General features: G+C 39.0%; 2 protein-coding genes across 7 annotated transcripts in view; one reads left to right on the plus strand and one right to left on the minus strand.

Moving 5' to 3' along the window:
• Positions 1 to 12,720, plus strand: part of NIPAL1 (NIPA like domain containing 1) — a 33,993-nt gene extending 21,273 nt beyond the window's left edge. For both annotated transcript variants that reach the window (XM_061584982.1, XM_061584981.1), the window contains exons 5-6: positions 6,861 to 7,021; positions 9,469 to 12,720. In XM_061584982.1, coding sequence (XP_061440966.1) covers positions 6,861 to 7,021; positions 9,469 to 10,100 — 793 coding nt within the window. In that variant the 3' untranslated portion in view covers positions 10,101 to 12,720. The remainder of the gene's footprint in view (positions 1 to 6,860; positions 7,022 to 9,468) is intronic.
• TEC (tec protein tyrosine kinase) overlaps positions 12,546 to 15,821 on the minus strand; it is an 88,544-nt gene continuing 85,268 nt past the window's right edge. For 4 of the 5 annotated variants that reach the window (XM_061584975.1, XM_061584979.1, XM_061584976.1 and 1 more), the window contains exon 18: positions 12,547 to 15,103. In XM_061584975.1, coding sequence (XP_061440959.1) covers positions 15,032 to 15,103 — 72 coding nt within the window. In that variant the 3' untranslated portion in view covers positions 12,547 to 15,031. Of the gene's footprint in view, positions 15,104 to 15,821 lie in introns of all 5 variants that reach the window. The other variant, XM_061584980.1, reaches the window with a different exon arrangement.

Here is a 15,821-nt window from a genome sequence, read left to right on the forward strand (position 1 = left end):
ACAAATTTTTCATACTTGGGACATCCAGTTTGCTATGTTAGACAGTGTACAATCCAGCATTTGAACTGAGCCATAAACAAGTTGCTGGCTCTCCAGCTCCCATCTTATTGTAGATATTCACTAATAGGCAAAAAACCTTGCAGTTTAAGAACGTACCAATAGCCCACAGATATTTCTATCAAACTTTAAAAAGCAGGGAAATTGGGCAACTATAGTGAATGCAGCAGGGGAGCAGGAGACCTGACCTCCTCTCTGAGATATTGGACTGCCCTACAAATTTGTCAAAATGCAAACACAATTTGGGTTGGTCTTTCACAGTCCAATCCACTTCCTGTGTAGCTTGGAAGAATTTGGTAATTCTTTTGTGCTTTCCTCTTTAACTTTTATCAGCATTCGTTTCAAATCATTACTGGTTTCTGCTAAGAGTATGGTATCGTCTGCATATCTTAATTATTGATATTTCTCCCTCCAATTTTCACACCTCTTTCATCTTGGTCCAATCCCGCTTTCCGTATGGTATGTTCTGCATATAGCTTACATGAGTAGGGTGATAAAATACACCTCTGTCTCACACCCTTTCCAATGGGCAACCAATTGGTTTCTCCATATTCTGTCCTTACAGTAGCCTCTTGTCTAGAGTATAGGTTGCGAATCAGAACAGTCATACGCTGTGGCACTCCCATTTTTTTTAAGGCATTCCATAGTTTTTCATGATCTACACAATCAAAGACTTTGCTGTAATCTATAAAGCACAGGGTGATTTTCTTTTGAAATTCCTTGGTCCGTTCCATGATCTAAAGTATGTTTGCGATGTGATCTCTGGTGCCTCTTCCTGTTCTGAATCCAGTTCGGATGCCTGGCATTTCTCGCTCCACATATGGTAAGAGCCTTTGTTGTAGACTCTTGAGCATTACTTTACTTGCATGGGATATTAAGGCAATAATTCAATAATTACTGCATTCCCTGGGATCCCCTTTGTTTGGAATTGGGTTGTATATTGAACGCTTCCAGTCTGTGAGCCATTGTTTAGTTTTCCATATTTCTTGACAAATTTTTGTCAAAATGTGGACAGATTCAGTCTCAGTTGCTTGTAGCAGTTCTATTGGTATGCCATCTGTTCCTGGTGATTTGTTTCTTCCAAGTATTTTAAGATCAGCTTTCACCTCACATTGTAACATTTCTGGTTCTTCATTGTACGCTTTCTCCGTGAATGCATCTGTCATCCTTGCATCTCTTTTATAGAGTTCTTCAGTGTATTGCTTCCATCTTCCTGTTATTTCATCTTGGTCAGTCAGTGTGTTCTCCTGTTGATTATTCAACATCCCTACTCTTGGTTTAAATTTCCCTTTCATTTCTCTAATCTTTTGGAATAGGGCTCTTGTTCTACCTTTTCTGTTGTCTTATTTCTATACAATAACCATTGTAATAGTTCTCTTTGTCCCTACGTACTAGTCGCTGTATTGTTGCATTTAGGGTTCTGACTGTGTTTCTATCTCCTTTTGCTTTTGGTTTCCTTCTCTCTTTAATCATTTTAAGAGTTTTGTCAGTCGTCCATTGAGGTCTTTCTTTCTGTTTAACTAGAGGTATTGTCTTTTTGCATTCTTCCCTGATAATGTCTCTGACTTCACTCCATAGTTCTTCTGGTTCTCTGTCAACTAAGTTTAAAGCCTCAAATCTGTTCCTTATTTGATCTTTATATGCTTCTGGGATGTTATTTAAATTGTATTTTGGCATTATGATTGTTTTGTTGTTCTTCTTTAGCTTTACTTTGATTTTCGATATTACCAGTTCATGATCAGTCTGCTCCTGGTCTTGTTTTTGCAGAAAGTATGGAACTTCTCCATCTTCTGCTAACAATTATATATTCAATTTGATTCCTATATTGACCATTTGGTGATGTCCACATGTACAGTCATCTTTTCGGTTGCTCAAAAAATGTGTTCACAAGAAACAAATTATTGGCTTCACAGAATTCAATAAGTCTCTCTCCTGCTTCACTTCTGTCTCCTAAGTCCCATTTCCCCACAATTCCTAGTTCTTCTCTGTTCCCTACTTATGCATTCCAGTCCCCCATGATTATCAGCACATCTAGTTTTGGTGTGTGATCAATTTCTTCCTTTACTTCTGCATAAAATCTCTCCAATTCCTCTTCTTCTGCATTTGCCATTGGAGCGTAGACTTGGATGATGGTTAGGTTAATAGGTTTCCTGTTAAATCTCAGTGATATAACTCGCTCAGACCTTGCGTTGTAGCTCTTACTTGTTTTTGCTACATCACTTCTCACTATTAAAGCAACCCCATTTCTTCTTAATTTCTCATTTCCTGCATAAAATATTTTGCAGTTGCCTGATTGAAAATATCCCATTCCCGTCCATTTATTGCTTGACAATTTCTAACTTTCCCTGGTTCATACTTCTCATATTCCATGTTCCTATTGTGTGCACGTATAAGTTTGGACTCTCCTTTTGCATCTGTGCGCATCAGCGTCTGAGCTTCCTTTTGGCTTTGACATAGCTGCGTCATTAGTCACAGCGCTACTTGTACTTGTCCTTTGTTCTTCGCTAGTAGCTCAGTGAGTGCCTTCTGACCTGGGGGTCTCATCTTCCAGCACTATCTCGTGATGCGTTTTGGATAGTCTGTTCATAGATTTTTCATGGTAAGAGGTATTCAGAGGTGGTTTACCATTGCCTTCCTCTGCGTTTGGATGCATCTTAGTCTGGTGTCTTGGCTTTGACCATTCTGCCTTGGGTGCCCCTGCTAGGAGTCTAGCCTCTTGGTCTAGACTCCTGACGGCATGGCTCTCAGCTTCTTCAACACTCTCAGATCCCCTCACCATGTTAAAGTGTGCATCCTAGAAGGGGTTCTATAGCTTAGTAGTCCAATTATCTAATGATGGAGGGCTCATTTTCTTCCAGTGTGAAGTGATTGTAAGCGTGGCAATTGTTAATAAAGAGGTGACCATTCTCTATCATTCTTTAATACTAGATCTTTAATATAGCCTAGGATAACTATTAAAGGATCTGCTGGTAAATTATATCTTGTTATAACCAGAGCTTGGAAGATTACTTTTAAGAAGTAATAAATTACAGTTACAATTACATGGCCGAAAAAGTAGTAATTACCGTTGCAATTACGATTGCTCTGAAAGTAACTGATTACTTTACTTTTTCTCAGAAGTAATCACTACAATTACATTTCAGGTACTTTTTTAAAAAAATGCCGACAAGGTTTTGGCCTTGGCTGCTGCACATCTAAGTAGCCTAAAACAACATTAAAAATAAACACACACATACAGAGGTAGTAGAATAATTCTATCTATCCATAAGATAGCAATGGTGGTCTCTCCACTGGTAAAGGAGGTGGGGAGGGAGGCAGAGGCCGCAGCTCAGATCTTTGCACATCAAACCAAGTGCAATCCCCCCCTTGCCACTCAGCCAGCAAGCATAATCTTTCTCACTTAACCACTTCCCGGACCCTGCCCTGCCACCAGCTAAGGGACAACTCACCCAAGCAAACATTTTCCCCAGAGATGCATAAAAGTTAAAATACTGCAAATGCAGCACAGTAGCCAGAGAGGGTGGTGGAGGCCACTTTGTGTGCCAAGTGCAAACACAGTATTCACACACACGCACACACACACGTTGTCATCTTTCATCTCCACAGTTCTTTATCTAAATTCTGCTGCTGCCTCCTTCTCTTCCTTTATCCATGTTCTTGCCCTCCGGCTCCTTCTTCTCTCCACTCCATTCTTTCCCACCACCATCCATTTTTAAAACAATTGTTTTCTCCACTCCACCCAATCTCACTCTCCACCTCCTCCCTCATCACCTTCTATCCACCCACAGAACATGAGAGAAGAGTGACGCTGCACAGAAGCCCAGTTTGAGGCACGTGATTTTCATCCACAAATCAGAGGAGCAGAAGACCTCCCCTGCTCCCCCCCCCCAGTAATGCCGGAAACATTACATATCAGCATGCAGATTCCTACATCTCTAACATGTATTGTTACTCTTTGAATGTATCCGCTTTAATCTCACAAGCATCAAGTACCACCTAAAGCATAGCTCGGCCTTTCCCAACCAGTGTGCCTCCAGATGTTGTTGGACCACAACTCCCATCAGCCTCAGCCAGCATTGCCAATGGTCAGGAAAGATGGGAATTGTGGTCCAACAACATCTGGAGGCACACTGGTTGGGAAAGGCTGGCATAGCTTATAGAAATTTTATTTTGACACTTACTGTTTGCCAGCATTTTGAATTGAGCCTGGAAGTGAACTAGGAGCCTGAGTGATCGATGAGAGCCCAAAACTATATCTGTATCCTACTTGAAAGCTGCAACCTATCCCTTACCTTTCTATTTACAGTCACCTAGGTTATATCGTCCTTAGCTGGGGGGAGGTAGGCTGTTTTTTCCCCATTCAGAAGATTTAGAGATGATTGTCTAGCAATGAGTTTCCATAGAAACACATCACCTGAATATCCCAGGTTATTAACACTCCTTTGTCAAAACCAGGAGTCTGGCTGGGATATTGCCACAGTGGTGCACCTATTCCTAGAAACTAGTTAGGAAACATCTTACCGTATTTTTAACTCCCTGAGTTTTGAGAATCATCTGAATGGTTCCTACGTATTGTGTTGAGTGGTATTTACATCTTAAATTGATCTTGTGCTTTGAACTGATATTTAGTGGAGTGTTTTTCGGCTTACTAGAAGCAACTGAATGGTCACTACTACTGACGGTGTCTGAATCACAAGTGAGCAACCTATGGGCCACAAGTGGTCCTTGCTCTTTTCCTATGTGGCCTGCATCTGACCCCCTGCTGCCAAATTTACTGCTGAATTTACTCTGTTGCCGAGTGCAGCATAAAGATCCAGTGGTCCAGATTTTTTTACCTCGCTCCAGCACTGTGCTGATCACTGAAATTGCTTTCCCCATCCGCTCTTTATTCCAACTTCTTTCTTTCTTTCTTATCCAACTTCGATGTGCAAGGGTAAGCATTTCCTCAGTGGTCTACCTTGCAGGTACTATGGTTGAGGTACTGCAGGCAATGCACAGAGCTCTTGGTTGGTCTTTAACTTTCCCTCAGGTTGTCATTACAATTTTTGCTAGCAGTGGAGTGAAAATGGGAAATATTAAAATTTGTGTGTGTGAGGGAAGAAGTGTCTGAGTGTATATTTGAGTGTGCAGCCTCCAACCGTCTGCCTAACTCCATTGATTTGGAGTCAAAAAGGCTGTCCGCCACTGCTCTGAACAGACACCTGGTTCAATCCAGTATGACTGCTCTTACATTTTTTATGGTGTATTGTGTGTTATAAATCTTTACAAATAAATAAATTGATATTTATAAAAATGAATGTGTGATCTATTTTGTACTTTTTTATGAATGCAATTTTATTATTGATTTTATGCTGTTCACCACTGTTATATTTTTTCTTAACATTGATGATGTAGAAATTTTGGCCAATTCCATAGCGGTGTACAAAAAAGAGTAAACAATGAATAAAAATAAGATAAATCAATTTAAAATACAATCATTCCACAAACCATAATAAGCAGCAATCTGGGAAGGCCTGTGTTGGGGTTATGGTTTTATAGTCTAAATATGTACCTTTTGCCTCTGTAAATAACATGAATGTTCTACACCTGAGAATAACTTTTCTTCTACATTTTATACATTTACACCATAATTCTCAGAAAAGGATGTTATCAGTTGATTTTTAAGAAGCTGGAGCAAATAATCTCATGTTTTCTGCAGAAAGGTGCGCCTTTCTTAGTAATGTGACATTTTACTATACATGGCATATAAATTCCACATTAAGTCCTGATAATTTCATCAAGCTTTTGATTTGTAATACTGCCTAGGAAAAAATGAGATGATCAACAAATCATCAAGTTGAGGAAACAACATGCATTTTAGGAGAGCAAGTGTAGGCATGCACCTGTTTCACCCTCTCTGTGTTATATAACAGGTGTTGTGATATAGGCATGAAAAGGCACATGCACACACAATTTGTATAATCCTCCCTTTTTTTAAGCAGGAAGGAACGTATATGTGCCTGTTTTGTCCATCATGCAATCGTGCACTTCATATCTCTGACCAAATATGTACATGAACTAGCCAAAAGTATTTTTATTTTCTGTATTCATAACCTGTACAAATGGTCCCTGCAAGGGGATACATACATTGTTAAAACAATTAATAATTCCAAAAACTCATACACACACACACAGGTTCTGCCAATTGTGAAACCATCAATAACAACTCTATTGCCAGGCAAAACTCCATGGAAGCAGATGAGCAACCAGTTTCAGGTATCTCAGCCTCTGATAGTTAAACTTCACCCCTCCCAAAGGGCTGTGCAAAAAGGTGCATCTTCACCTGTGGATGAAAGGCCAACAGCATTGGTGCAAGATGCATCTCAGATTGAAATTAATTCACCACAGAAAAGGGCCTTTCCCCTGCCACCACCCACCTGAACTTCTCTTATGGGTGGAATTGGGAGTATGACCTGAGAAACCTCTGTTGCACTCACAGCATCTCTGTTCTTGCCCCATCTCTGTGTCTCACATTTCTTGTTGTTGTAGACATTGTTACTTCAAGTCTGTAGAAATATTCCATCAGATGCCTTCAGTGTCTTTTGAAGAAGCTAGAGCCATACATGTATGGTATTTTCTTTAGTTCTTATTAATTTTTGGTAGGCATTTTTATTTCCAGCAGGCATTGAGTTTTTTGCCTACCACTTAGAGACAATAGTAGTGAACAATATATAAATTGTCTAAATAAATAAATTGTGGCTGTTCTGAACATGATTTTTTAGATTTGTGATATGTAAGCTGTTCTTTTGTTTAAATCCAAATAGTGCAATATTATCTTCCTATTTTTTGAATGAAAAGCTCAATATTCATGGAAAGCTGGGCTGTGTATTGAGCATTTTGGGATCCACTGTGATGGTGATTCATGCCCCTGAAGAGGAGCAGGTGACATCATTGGATGAAATGGAAATAAAGCTAAGAGACCCAGGTATGTCATTCATATAATTAATTCGGAATGTGTAAATGCCACAATGTAGAAATGTCTGCTTTAGTGCCAAATCTGTTCATTCCTAGAGCTGATGGATTATGGTCTGTGCATGTTGTACTCTACAATGTAAAGAACCCCATTGCAGTGTTACATCCAATTTTGGATGCTAGGTGGGCCTGAATAGTGGACTGGCAGCCCAGTAGGTGGGTAGATCCTGTTTCCCCACTGCACCCACGTTCTCTGCAGTTGAAGCCTTGTGTGTGAATTATGAACTATAGACTTTCAGATTGGGCATTGGCATTGATGCACACTGTGCTTTCTCCCACTGTATTGCTGGTACCAAACCAATAAGTAAGAAAAAGTAAGTTATGTTTGATATCGTAAGACCCAGCTCTGACATCAGATCTTGCTTTGTTCATACATTGTGTTCTAGGTGATTCCTTGACTACATGGCAGACAGGTGCAGGAGTGTGTAGCTTTGCAGAGATCAGAAGGCTGATATTGTCAAGCAATCAACCTTGACATTACTGTGTACTCTGCCTGCTTAATTATTTGAGCAAACTTCCATGCTCTTTGTTCTGAGTTAATGTGATGGTGGAGTCATACAATGGCTTTCTCTTGTTCTGAGGCAGTGTTGGACGTGTGAAGCTGCCTTATGCCAAAGCAGACCTTTGGTCTATTGAGCCATCTGCTGTCCACTGTTGCCAGAGATCTTTCCTAGCCTTCCTACCTAATATTCTTTCAGAAGCAATGTTGGGGATTGGAACTGAGACTTTTTGTACGGAAAGTACATTCTCTTAAATATTCCTTGGTTGAGATACATGCGCAACTTGGTCTCGTAGAAAGATCCATCATGAATTTGCTATTTGATAGAACGGCACTGAAGAGCCTACAGCCCTCAGGCCTAATTAGTCCTAGCAGGCCTCCCTATTTGGTCTGTGAGGTTGTTTCAGTCAAACCACATCCACCTGCCATACATGTGACATCATATATTTTGACTCCCTGCCAAAAGTGGAGTTTGCAAAGCACTGGTAATCAGGTGATTGTCAATACTTGCAAACACTTGTTTACCTGCAAATGCACAAGACTTCATCTGATGTAATGGTGATGTTAGGTGATAGATTGGAGATCCCACCCATTGATAAAATTGTCCAAAAGGGGTTGAAGAACTGAAGCATCCAGACCGCCATGGAGTACTAGAATTCAGTTGGAACACTGGAAGGCAATCATGGGCTTTCTTCTTCATGTGCAGTTGCATAGAAAACTGTGCACATTTTTGCTTATGTCACCATCTGTGAAACGGCTAGAGCTCTCTCACACATACTCATACACACATGTAATTAAAGAAAATAAATGAGGGGAGTGGGCTGGTATCTTCCTGAGAAGGGTGGCTTCTCTTGCAGCAATAGCCCTTCTCGTGTAACTGAGTGAGGTTTTTGAGACAGCAAGCAGATTTCCATAGGGGCTTGGAAGGTGCCAGCACTGTCTCCTGGAGCATTATTGTGTGAGTGGAAGCATTCACTTAATTTCTCGATCAGATGTCTGTTATTACGGATTTTGGAGTGAGTGATTTGAGCTGGAATCCGTTGCACTCTTACCAGAGAACAAGCCCCATTGAACATAGAGGGAGCTGATGTGTATGATTTCACTACTGGTGTATCTTTTCCTAACAAAAGTATATCTTTTCCAAATCCTGTATAACAAATTTTGGAAATCAAAAATCATCTAGAGGTGAAATACTATGATGTTTCAGAAGAAAAACACTTCCTGTCTGGGAAGGAAAAAGCAGATGATGTGTTCAGCCATTTTTGATAATAGCTGTGCTTATATTTGTTTATTGCTAACCATGGTGTAACTCTTATTTGCAAACAGATTTTGAAGTCTCATTATATGAAAACTTAAGTAAATGTAAGATGCTGAAATATATTTGGCTGTGACCTAGAGCTCCATGAGTGCATACAACTCCCTCTGCAGGAGTGTAAGATTGCACTCAGTATACACAGCTCTTCCCTGGTCTGTAGATGATAATGGGTAAGTTTTAAATGTTTATGCATGGGACTGCCTTGCCACACAAATTGGTATAGTAGATGCAACTATGTTGTCTTTAACTAATGGTTTTTACACTGGCTTGGATGCAAAGCTAAAAGGAGTTGCTCATGGATGAGGGGAAGGAAGTGATGCAGTTCATCTTGCATCATGTCCCATGCTGTTTGAAAGGGTCTTCTGGAGCCCCCAGAGCAGAGTTTTGAGGGCTGTAGAAGGAATTGGCAAAATTTGCCTTCCCCTTGCCTTGCCATAAGTAGGAGTATTCTGTGAGCTGAACTTTGCCCATGGGTATATGGATCCAGTCCAGTGAGGTGAACAAATTGTGATTTGACATCTTTTTCATTGTGCTTAAAACACATTATGTAATTATATTCCTTTCTCTCTCTCTTTCTCTCAAACAGTATTCATTGCATTTGCTGCTATCATAATTGTGATCTCGCTGGTGCTCATTTTTGTTGTTGCTCCAAGGCTTGGCCAGACAAATATACTGGTCTACATTTCCATTTGTTCAGTGATTGGAGCATTCTCAGTCTCCTCTGTCAAGGGGCTGGGTATTGCTATTAAAGATCTGCTATATCAGAGGCCAGTCTTCCGACATCCACTGGTTTATATTTTGGCAGCAGTTTTGGTGCTATCCGTCAGTACTCAGATTAACTACCTCAACAAATCGTTGGATGTGTTTAATACGTCTGTAGTAACACCTATTTATTATGTGTGCTTTACAACCACGGTGGTGATCTGCTCTGTGATCCTCTTCAAAGAGTGGAATAGCATGGAGCTTGGCGATATCATTGGGACTTTGAGTGGATTCTTCACCATAATTATAGGCATCTTCTTTCTGCATGCTTTTAAAAATGTCAACATCACCTGGAACCAGTTAGCATCTTCTGTTAAAAAAGAGCCAGTCTTGCCACTCCATGGTTATGAGGCTCATCATACTCTATTGGAGAATATGGAGGCTCCAGCCTCGACATACGATGACGATAATGCTCTGTTCAGTCATGGAAATGAGCAAGGTAATGGCCACCACTAAATCATCTCTGCTGCTATCCAGAGCAAAATAAATATTTGGAAAACTTATAACCATTCACCCCTGAGTTGTACTCGGAGGGACTAAAAGTAGTTGCTATGGTGTTTGCTCATAGCACAAAAAAGAAAATGTGGTACTGATGATGTTTCCATGTACTTCCCATCTTTGCAGCATATGAACTTCACTGATAATTGTGGTGCTGTTTGGGGGATAGTACTCTTTGTAAAGATAACTGAATTACAATATATGTAACATATTTTTATAGATAGCACTTTATGGTTTTTATTGCATTGAAAAAAATTAAGTTTTTTTCTTGGCTGAGTTACTGTTCTATATGAAAAATCGTGACCTTCCAAAAGGTTGTCATCTTAGCATTGCGGATGTCTAATGTTCACTCAAAAGTTTTTCAGTAAGCAAATGTCCAAAAGGAGAAAAAAAACTTATCTTTTTAAAAATTCTATCAAAGAACTATACATTCACTGGAAAAAGGGATATTTTATAGGCCAGATAGCACTGAATTATTTAGAAGCATATTTTTTACTGGCATCATGAAAACTTAACTTGATTTTTTTCTTATCTCCTTTATGTGAGAACTACTACATATTCCTAGCAAACAGACCTAATAACTTTGTTAGTGGTTTTAGGAAAAACCTCAAAACTACATTCCTATTGAGTACTCACTCCACTTTTTCTTAATATGATGGTGTGTATCTAGACCAAAGTATTGCTCCTAGACTTCTAAAACCAGATTTCTAGAAGTATTTCCTCTTGGCCATCTAAAAGAGGAAAGGGAAATTTGTATATTGATAATTACTGTATTATTATATAATAGATGGAGGTTGGAACAGGATTCCCATCATGCAGTACTTAGTTTGTAGAAGAGTTTTAAGAATTCTGAATATGTTTCATCACAAATGAGTCAAGCCAATTTTGTTGATTTGTAGTTTTGGTCAAAATCTGTTAACATTAAAAGAAAAATAAAACCAATCCATTATATGTAGTCAGTTTTAAGAAGGGGGTTCTGCTAAAATTGTTGCCACTGGCCATTTAAATCCTCCATCTTCATTTCCTACAAAAGTCTACCAAACTTAAAATCATCTTGTACTTATACTAGAAAGGAGTCCTTTATGCACAGGGTAGATGAATTAAATTAAGAAACAAAAACATTCTTCCTCTCTTATATTTCAGTTCTTTATAGTGTTGACAGGGTTCTTCTTATCTACCTTTTTACTTTTTTGTGAACCAGAAGATGACTTTAGTCATCAAATGTGAGCATCTCAAACCTGAATGGTCAGGTCCTGAAAGCTTCTTCTTGGAACAGCATTGCATCAGTAATCATTGTCTTGGCTGCTGAAGTAAATTCTGAACCAGCTCTTCAGTATCCAATACTACCTGCTCAGTTCCAAAACTGCTTAGGGGAGAAAAAAAGGATTGCGATGGAAATCCTTCTGAAAGTGTATGGGTTGGAAGAATACAAAAGGCATGCTTGTATTATAGGAGTGGAACAAGTACAGACTTACATAACACCCTGTTGCTTATAGCAAAATCTGACCGTGTAGCTTTATAAATTTTATTTTGGTGCTTGGTCTGCCAGGAACTTCTTGTATTAGCTCCATTGAAACTACTCGTGTTCATTTCAAGGAAGTTACCTATACAGAGTTTTGATGGATTACCTTAACTGAGTATCTTATTATGGACCCTCATTCTCTGAAATCTGACATTCAACTAACTTAAGTCATATACATGAGAATTGTTAGTGAGTTCTAATACCACTGCATTTTATGACAGATTTTGGGCAGGATCTGCTGTTTAGATGCTTGGTTTAAATTTCTAGTAGTCCTAAATTGGTCCAAAGGAAACCAAATCTTTTCAGGGGTTCTCTAGACTCTAGTGCATACCCAATGCCATTACCAGATGAGCATCTTGGCCTCGAAGCTTCTGTGCCTGCCATCCCCCTTCCTGTCTTTATCAGGCCCTTTATGCCCCTGGTATATGAGGTTAAGGAGGCTTGTCTAAGATGTATTCCTAACTACGTAAGGTATATGCTAGGGCACAGAAGCCTTTAATCTGTTACAGAACGTAAAGAGTTTTCTGGATCAGTTTGAGAATAGTCACCCATCAACAGGCACTGAGATAATGTTCCATCAGAAACAATTTATTAATGGTAAATTTATGCAGGTGTAGCTTTTTATATGTATTTACTACATTTATGGCTTGACCAAATACCTACATACGTCTATAGATACATGCTTTGTGTTCATATTAGATATGGTATTTGTCCATGTTAAAAACTTGGAAATTGAACAGGGTGTAAAAAATATCTGATCAACTTAGGAAATATCTTGATCATTTCCTATTTGCACTCTAGTTACCCAGCACTGACATCCATTGTAAAATGAGCAAGCATTGTCCTTTAAAATGCGTATTAGAGAACCATAATTTTATTTGCAGAAAAGTTTTTAATGTTATTCAGGAAAGATTTTTTTCTATGTACAAACATTTTGACTTTGTATTTGAACACAATTTTAAAAAAATGTTAACTTCATAGAAATATTTTTGAAGATTGATATGGTAATATTCAAACAAAGGAATGGTAGAATAAAAGTATATTGTTTTGATAAAATCAGTGCGTGCCCACTTTTTTCTTTAAAAGACTGAGTAGTGTTTTGGGGGATTTGGGATGTTTCCTGTATGAACTTATAGTGGACCACCCTGGGAACGAGTAATGGGCATTATGTGCAAGGATTTGTTTATATAGGCCTCCCGCAGCTCTGTTTTTGAATAAAGTCAAAGAAAAATATGTGGGAATTTTTTCATACAACATTCAGGTATCCTCTCCTTCTGTATGAGACACTAAACTTAGACATACTCTGGGGTTCATTTATCTTGGCTTTCTTCTCTAGAGGTAACATGGGGAGAGCTATGTATATCGCAGGTTTGCAAGTCTTACAAAATGTGAGTATAAGATTCAGCTTCCTGAAAGTCTCTGTATTTTAAGAAGAGCTACATTTCTAGCTCTTGCAAGTGTATGAGGGAAACAATGAGATTTCAAAAGCAGAAAAGTTTCTGAATAAAATTTGGGTGAGGGGTTTTTTGTCCCAGGACTAGCTGTTTTTTTGAAGGCAGTGTGCAGCCTCCACCAAGCTACCCTGGGTGCCTGGTGAAGGGAGATCCAGCCAAAATTGAGTACACCTCTCTGATGCACTCCTTTTCCCCTTCTGAGGTAGTCACTGCCATCAGATAATGGATTAAACACTTTCACAAGGCTGTTGCTTATCACACTGCATCCAAATATCCCTTGGGTTTCTCTGAAGGTAGTGCAGTGTAGCTTATCTAGTGATTGTTTGTCTTTGTATTAGTATTTAACCTTTTACTTGTGTTAAGTTGACAAAAACAATAAAATATTTGTCTTCATTTTATTGTAATCAAAAAATATATGTACATATAATTAAACAGACTACAGCAGGCTCCAGAACACCTTAGACTTGTATGTTTTGTCTTGCCCCTTCCCTGGGTGTTTAGTGCCAAAGGATGGCTACAAGGAGCCACTGATTGATGTAATCTATGGGAGGGCTACCTTCTTGAGTCACAGTTTCTCTCTTGCATCTAAGGTGGCCTGGACTTCTAATAAAGCAGCTTGTGATCCAAGAGGTAAAACCCTGCAGAAAATTCTGACGATTCCTTGTAATGTCACACTATGCAGAACACCATGCCAGAGCAGCAAAACATCTTGGGGCAATCCTAATAAAGCAGAGTCTAGTCTGAAAATAAGAGTCAATGCCACAGGCTATATCAGGATTTCAAACAATATGCAACAATAGACACACTTTGTTAGTACAGTATTTTATTATTAGTGCTATGAAGCGCATTTTATCAGCTGCATGGTGGAACAAAACACCAACCAAGAACATCCCAATTTATGGTAAAGTTGAGACTGTTTTCTTTCTGATAATGGTGGTATGTTAATCTGCATGTGCAACATATAAAAAGGCTTCAACAATTTGTGCTTTCTAAATCCTTCAGGAAAAATTAAATTCCCATTCATATAAATACGTGTGCAGTGTGTATATTTAGAGAATGTAGACTATATATAAATATGAATGCTGTTTAAAGTTAAATTTATACATTTTTATCCCACCCTTCTTCCAAGAAATGTAAGGGTGGTATCGAATCTATTCCCCCTTATACTCCCAACAACCCTGTGAGGTAGGTTAGAATACAGTAATTGGTCCACAGTCCCCATGCGATTCATTGCTGAACAGAACTAGCCTCTGCTAGTACAGCACTATCCAGTCACCATTTTACTATCAGCTAAATGCTATAGTGAATTAAGTAGCACTGTTTGTAGGACTTGCTTCCTATTTGCCAGTGCAAATTCTATAGGAAGATTAAAACATGGTCCTTAATGTGGGGTGAGGCAGCTCTGAGCTAGCTGTTGATAGGTGTTGCAGTGCCCCCTATTAAAGGAAGCAAAACAAACAAAAATAGAACACTATAAGCTCATGAGCTAACAGCACTGTTTATAGCTTTGGTGAGCCATTGTGACACTCCATTTTCAGGAAGGCTTTGAAAACATTGCTGTGGCAGTATCTAGTCCTTGCTCAAAGAGAATTACTTTACCTGACACTCTTCAATATTTGGTTGATAGAAGTGGGAATAAACTTTTATATAATTCAGTTACTGCTTGGTGATTTGGAGCTCAAAGGATGGTTCCATCCTGTCTCTTTGTCCCAAAAAGGATCCACATTTTTCACCTTGGCAGCCCTTGTCGGTGTTCACTTCATAGACAGTTGTTTAAATGGCTGAACAAACTATGGCTGCCTTGGTAAAAGTTTCCCTTTTATCTATCTAGGATTGTGCCTTTTCATGAAAGCATAGTAGCATCTGTGATGCTGTCTCTTCACTGTGAACTTCTGTGCTCCTCTCATGCCTTTTCAGGAAGCATCCTCTGCTATAGCATCAATCATCTGCAGCAGATCCTGAAATGTAGGACGTCCCTCTGGTTTCTAGAAATTAACAGACTATGTTGTAAACTATCAGTTGTTATCAATGACTATTAAAATAATTTTGGTATTGATACAATAATAATATATCACGCAAAAACTAATAAAGCAGTAGGAGAGAGGATTCCCCCAACCCCATTAATGAATTTGCTCAGACAAATCTTATATAATGGGAAGAAACCACTGAAAGCAAGAGTTTGATTTCTCATTTTTAAAATTAAGGACCTTCAGCCAATTCAAATGGTAGAGGGAAAATAAGTGGATAAAGAGAACACAGAGTGAAGCAAATGATTTCTTGTTCATCACTGCTGTTACCAAATCAATCATCCTCCACTGCTGATGGGCAACTGAACACAGACTTTAGAAGTATCAGAATGGATCTGTTGACAGTGACAAAGGTTTCATTTTACTAGTGGGTAACTTTGAACGTAAGAGATTCTACTTAATTCTTTAAAGCTTTTTTACAGGCATAGCTGGTCCTATGAGGCCAGTCCTCCCAGGTTCTCCAAAAGTAATATATTGTGCAAAACAGCAGCCAGATTGGTAACAGGGTCCAGACGGTTTGAACATATAAAACCAATTCTGGCCCGCTTGTATGTTTCCGAGCTTGATTCAAAGTGCTGGTTTTAATCTATAAAGCCTTACACGGTTTAAGACCACAATACCTGATGGAACACCTCTCCCGACACGAACCCACCCGTACACTACACTCGGCATCTAA

This window comes from Rhineura floridana, chromosome 9, assembly GCF_030035675.1.
Source record: "Rhineura floridana isolate rRhiFlo1 chromosome 9, rRhiFlo1.hap2, whole genome shotgun sequence".
In the NCBI taxonomy this organism is placed as follows: Eukaryota; Metazoa; Chordata; class Lepidosauria; order Squamata; family Rhineuridae; genus Rhineura; species Rhineura floridana.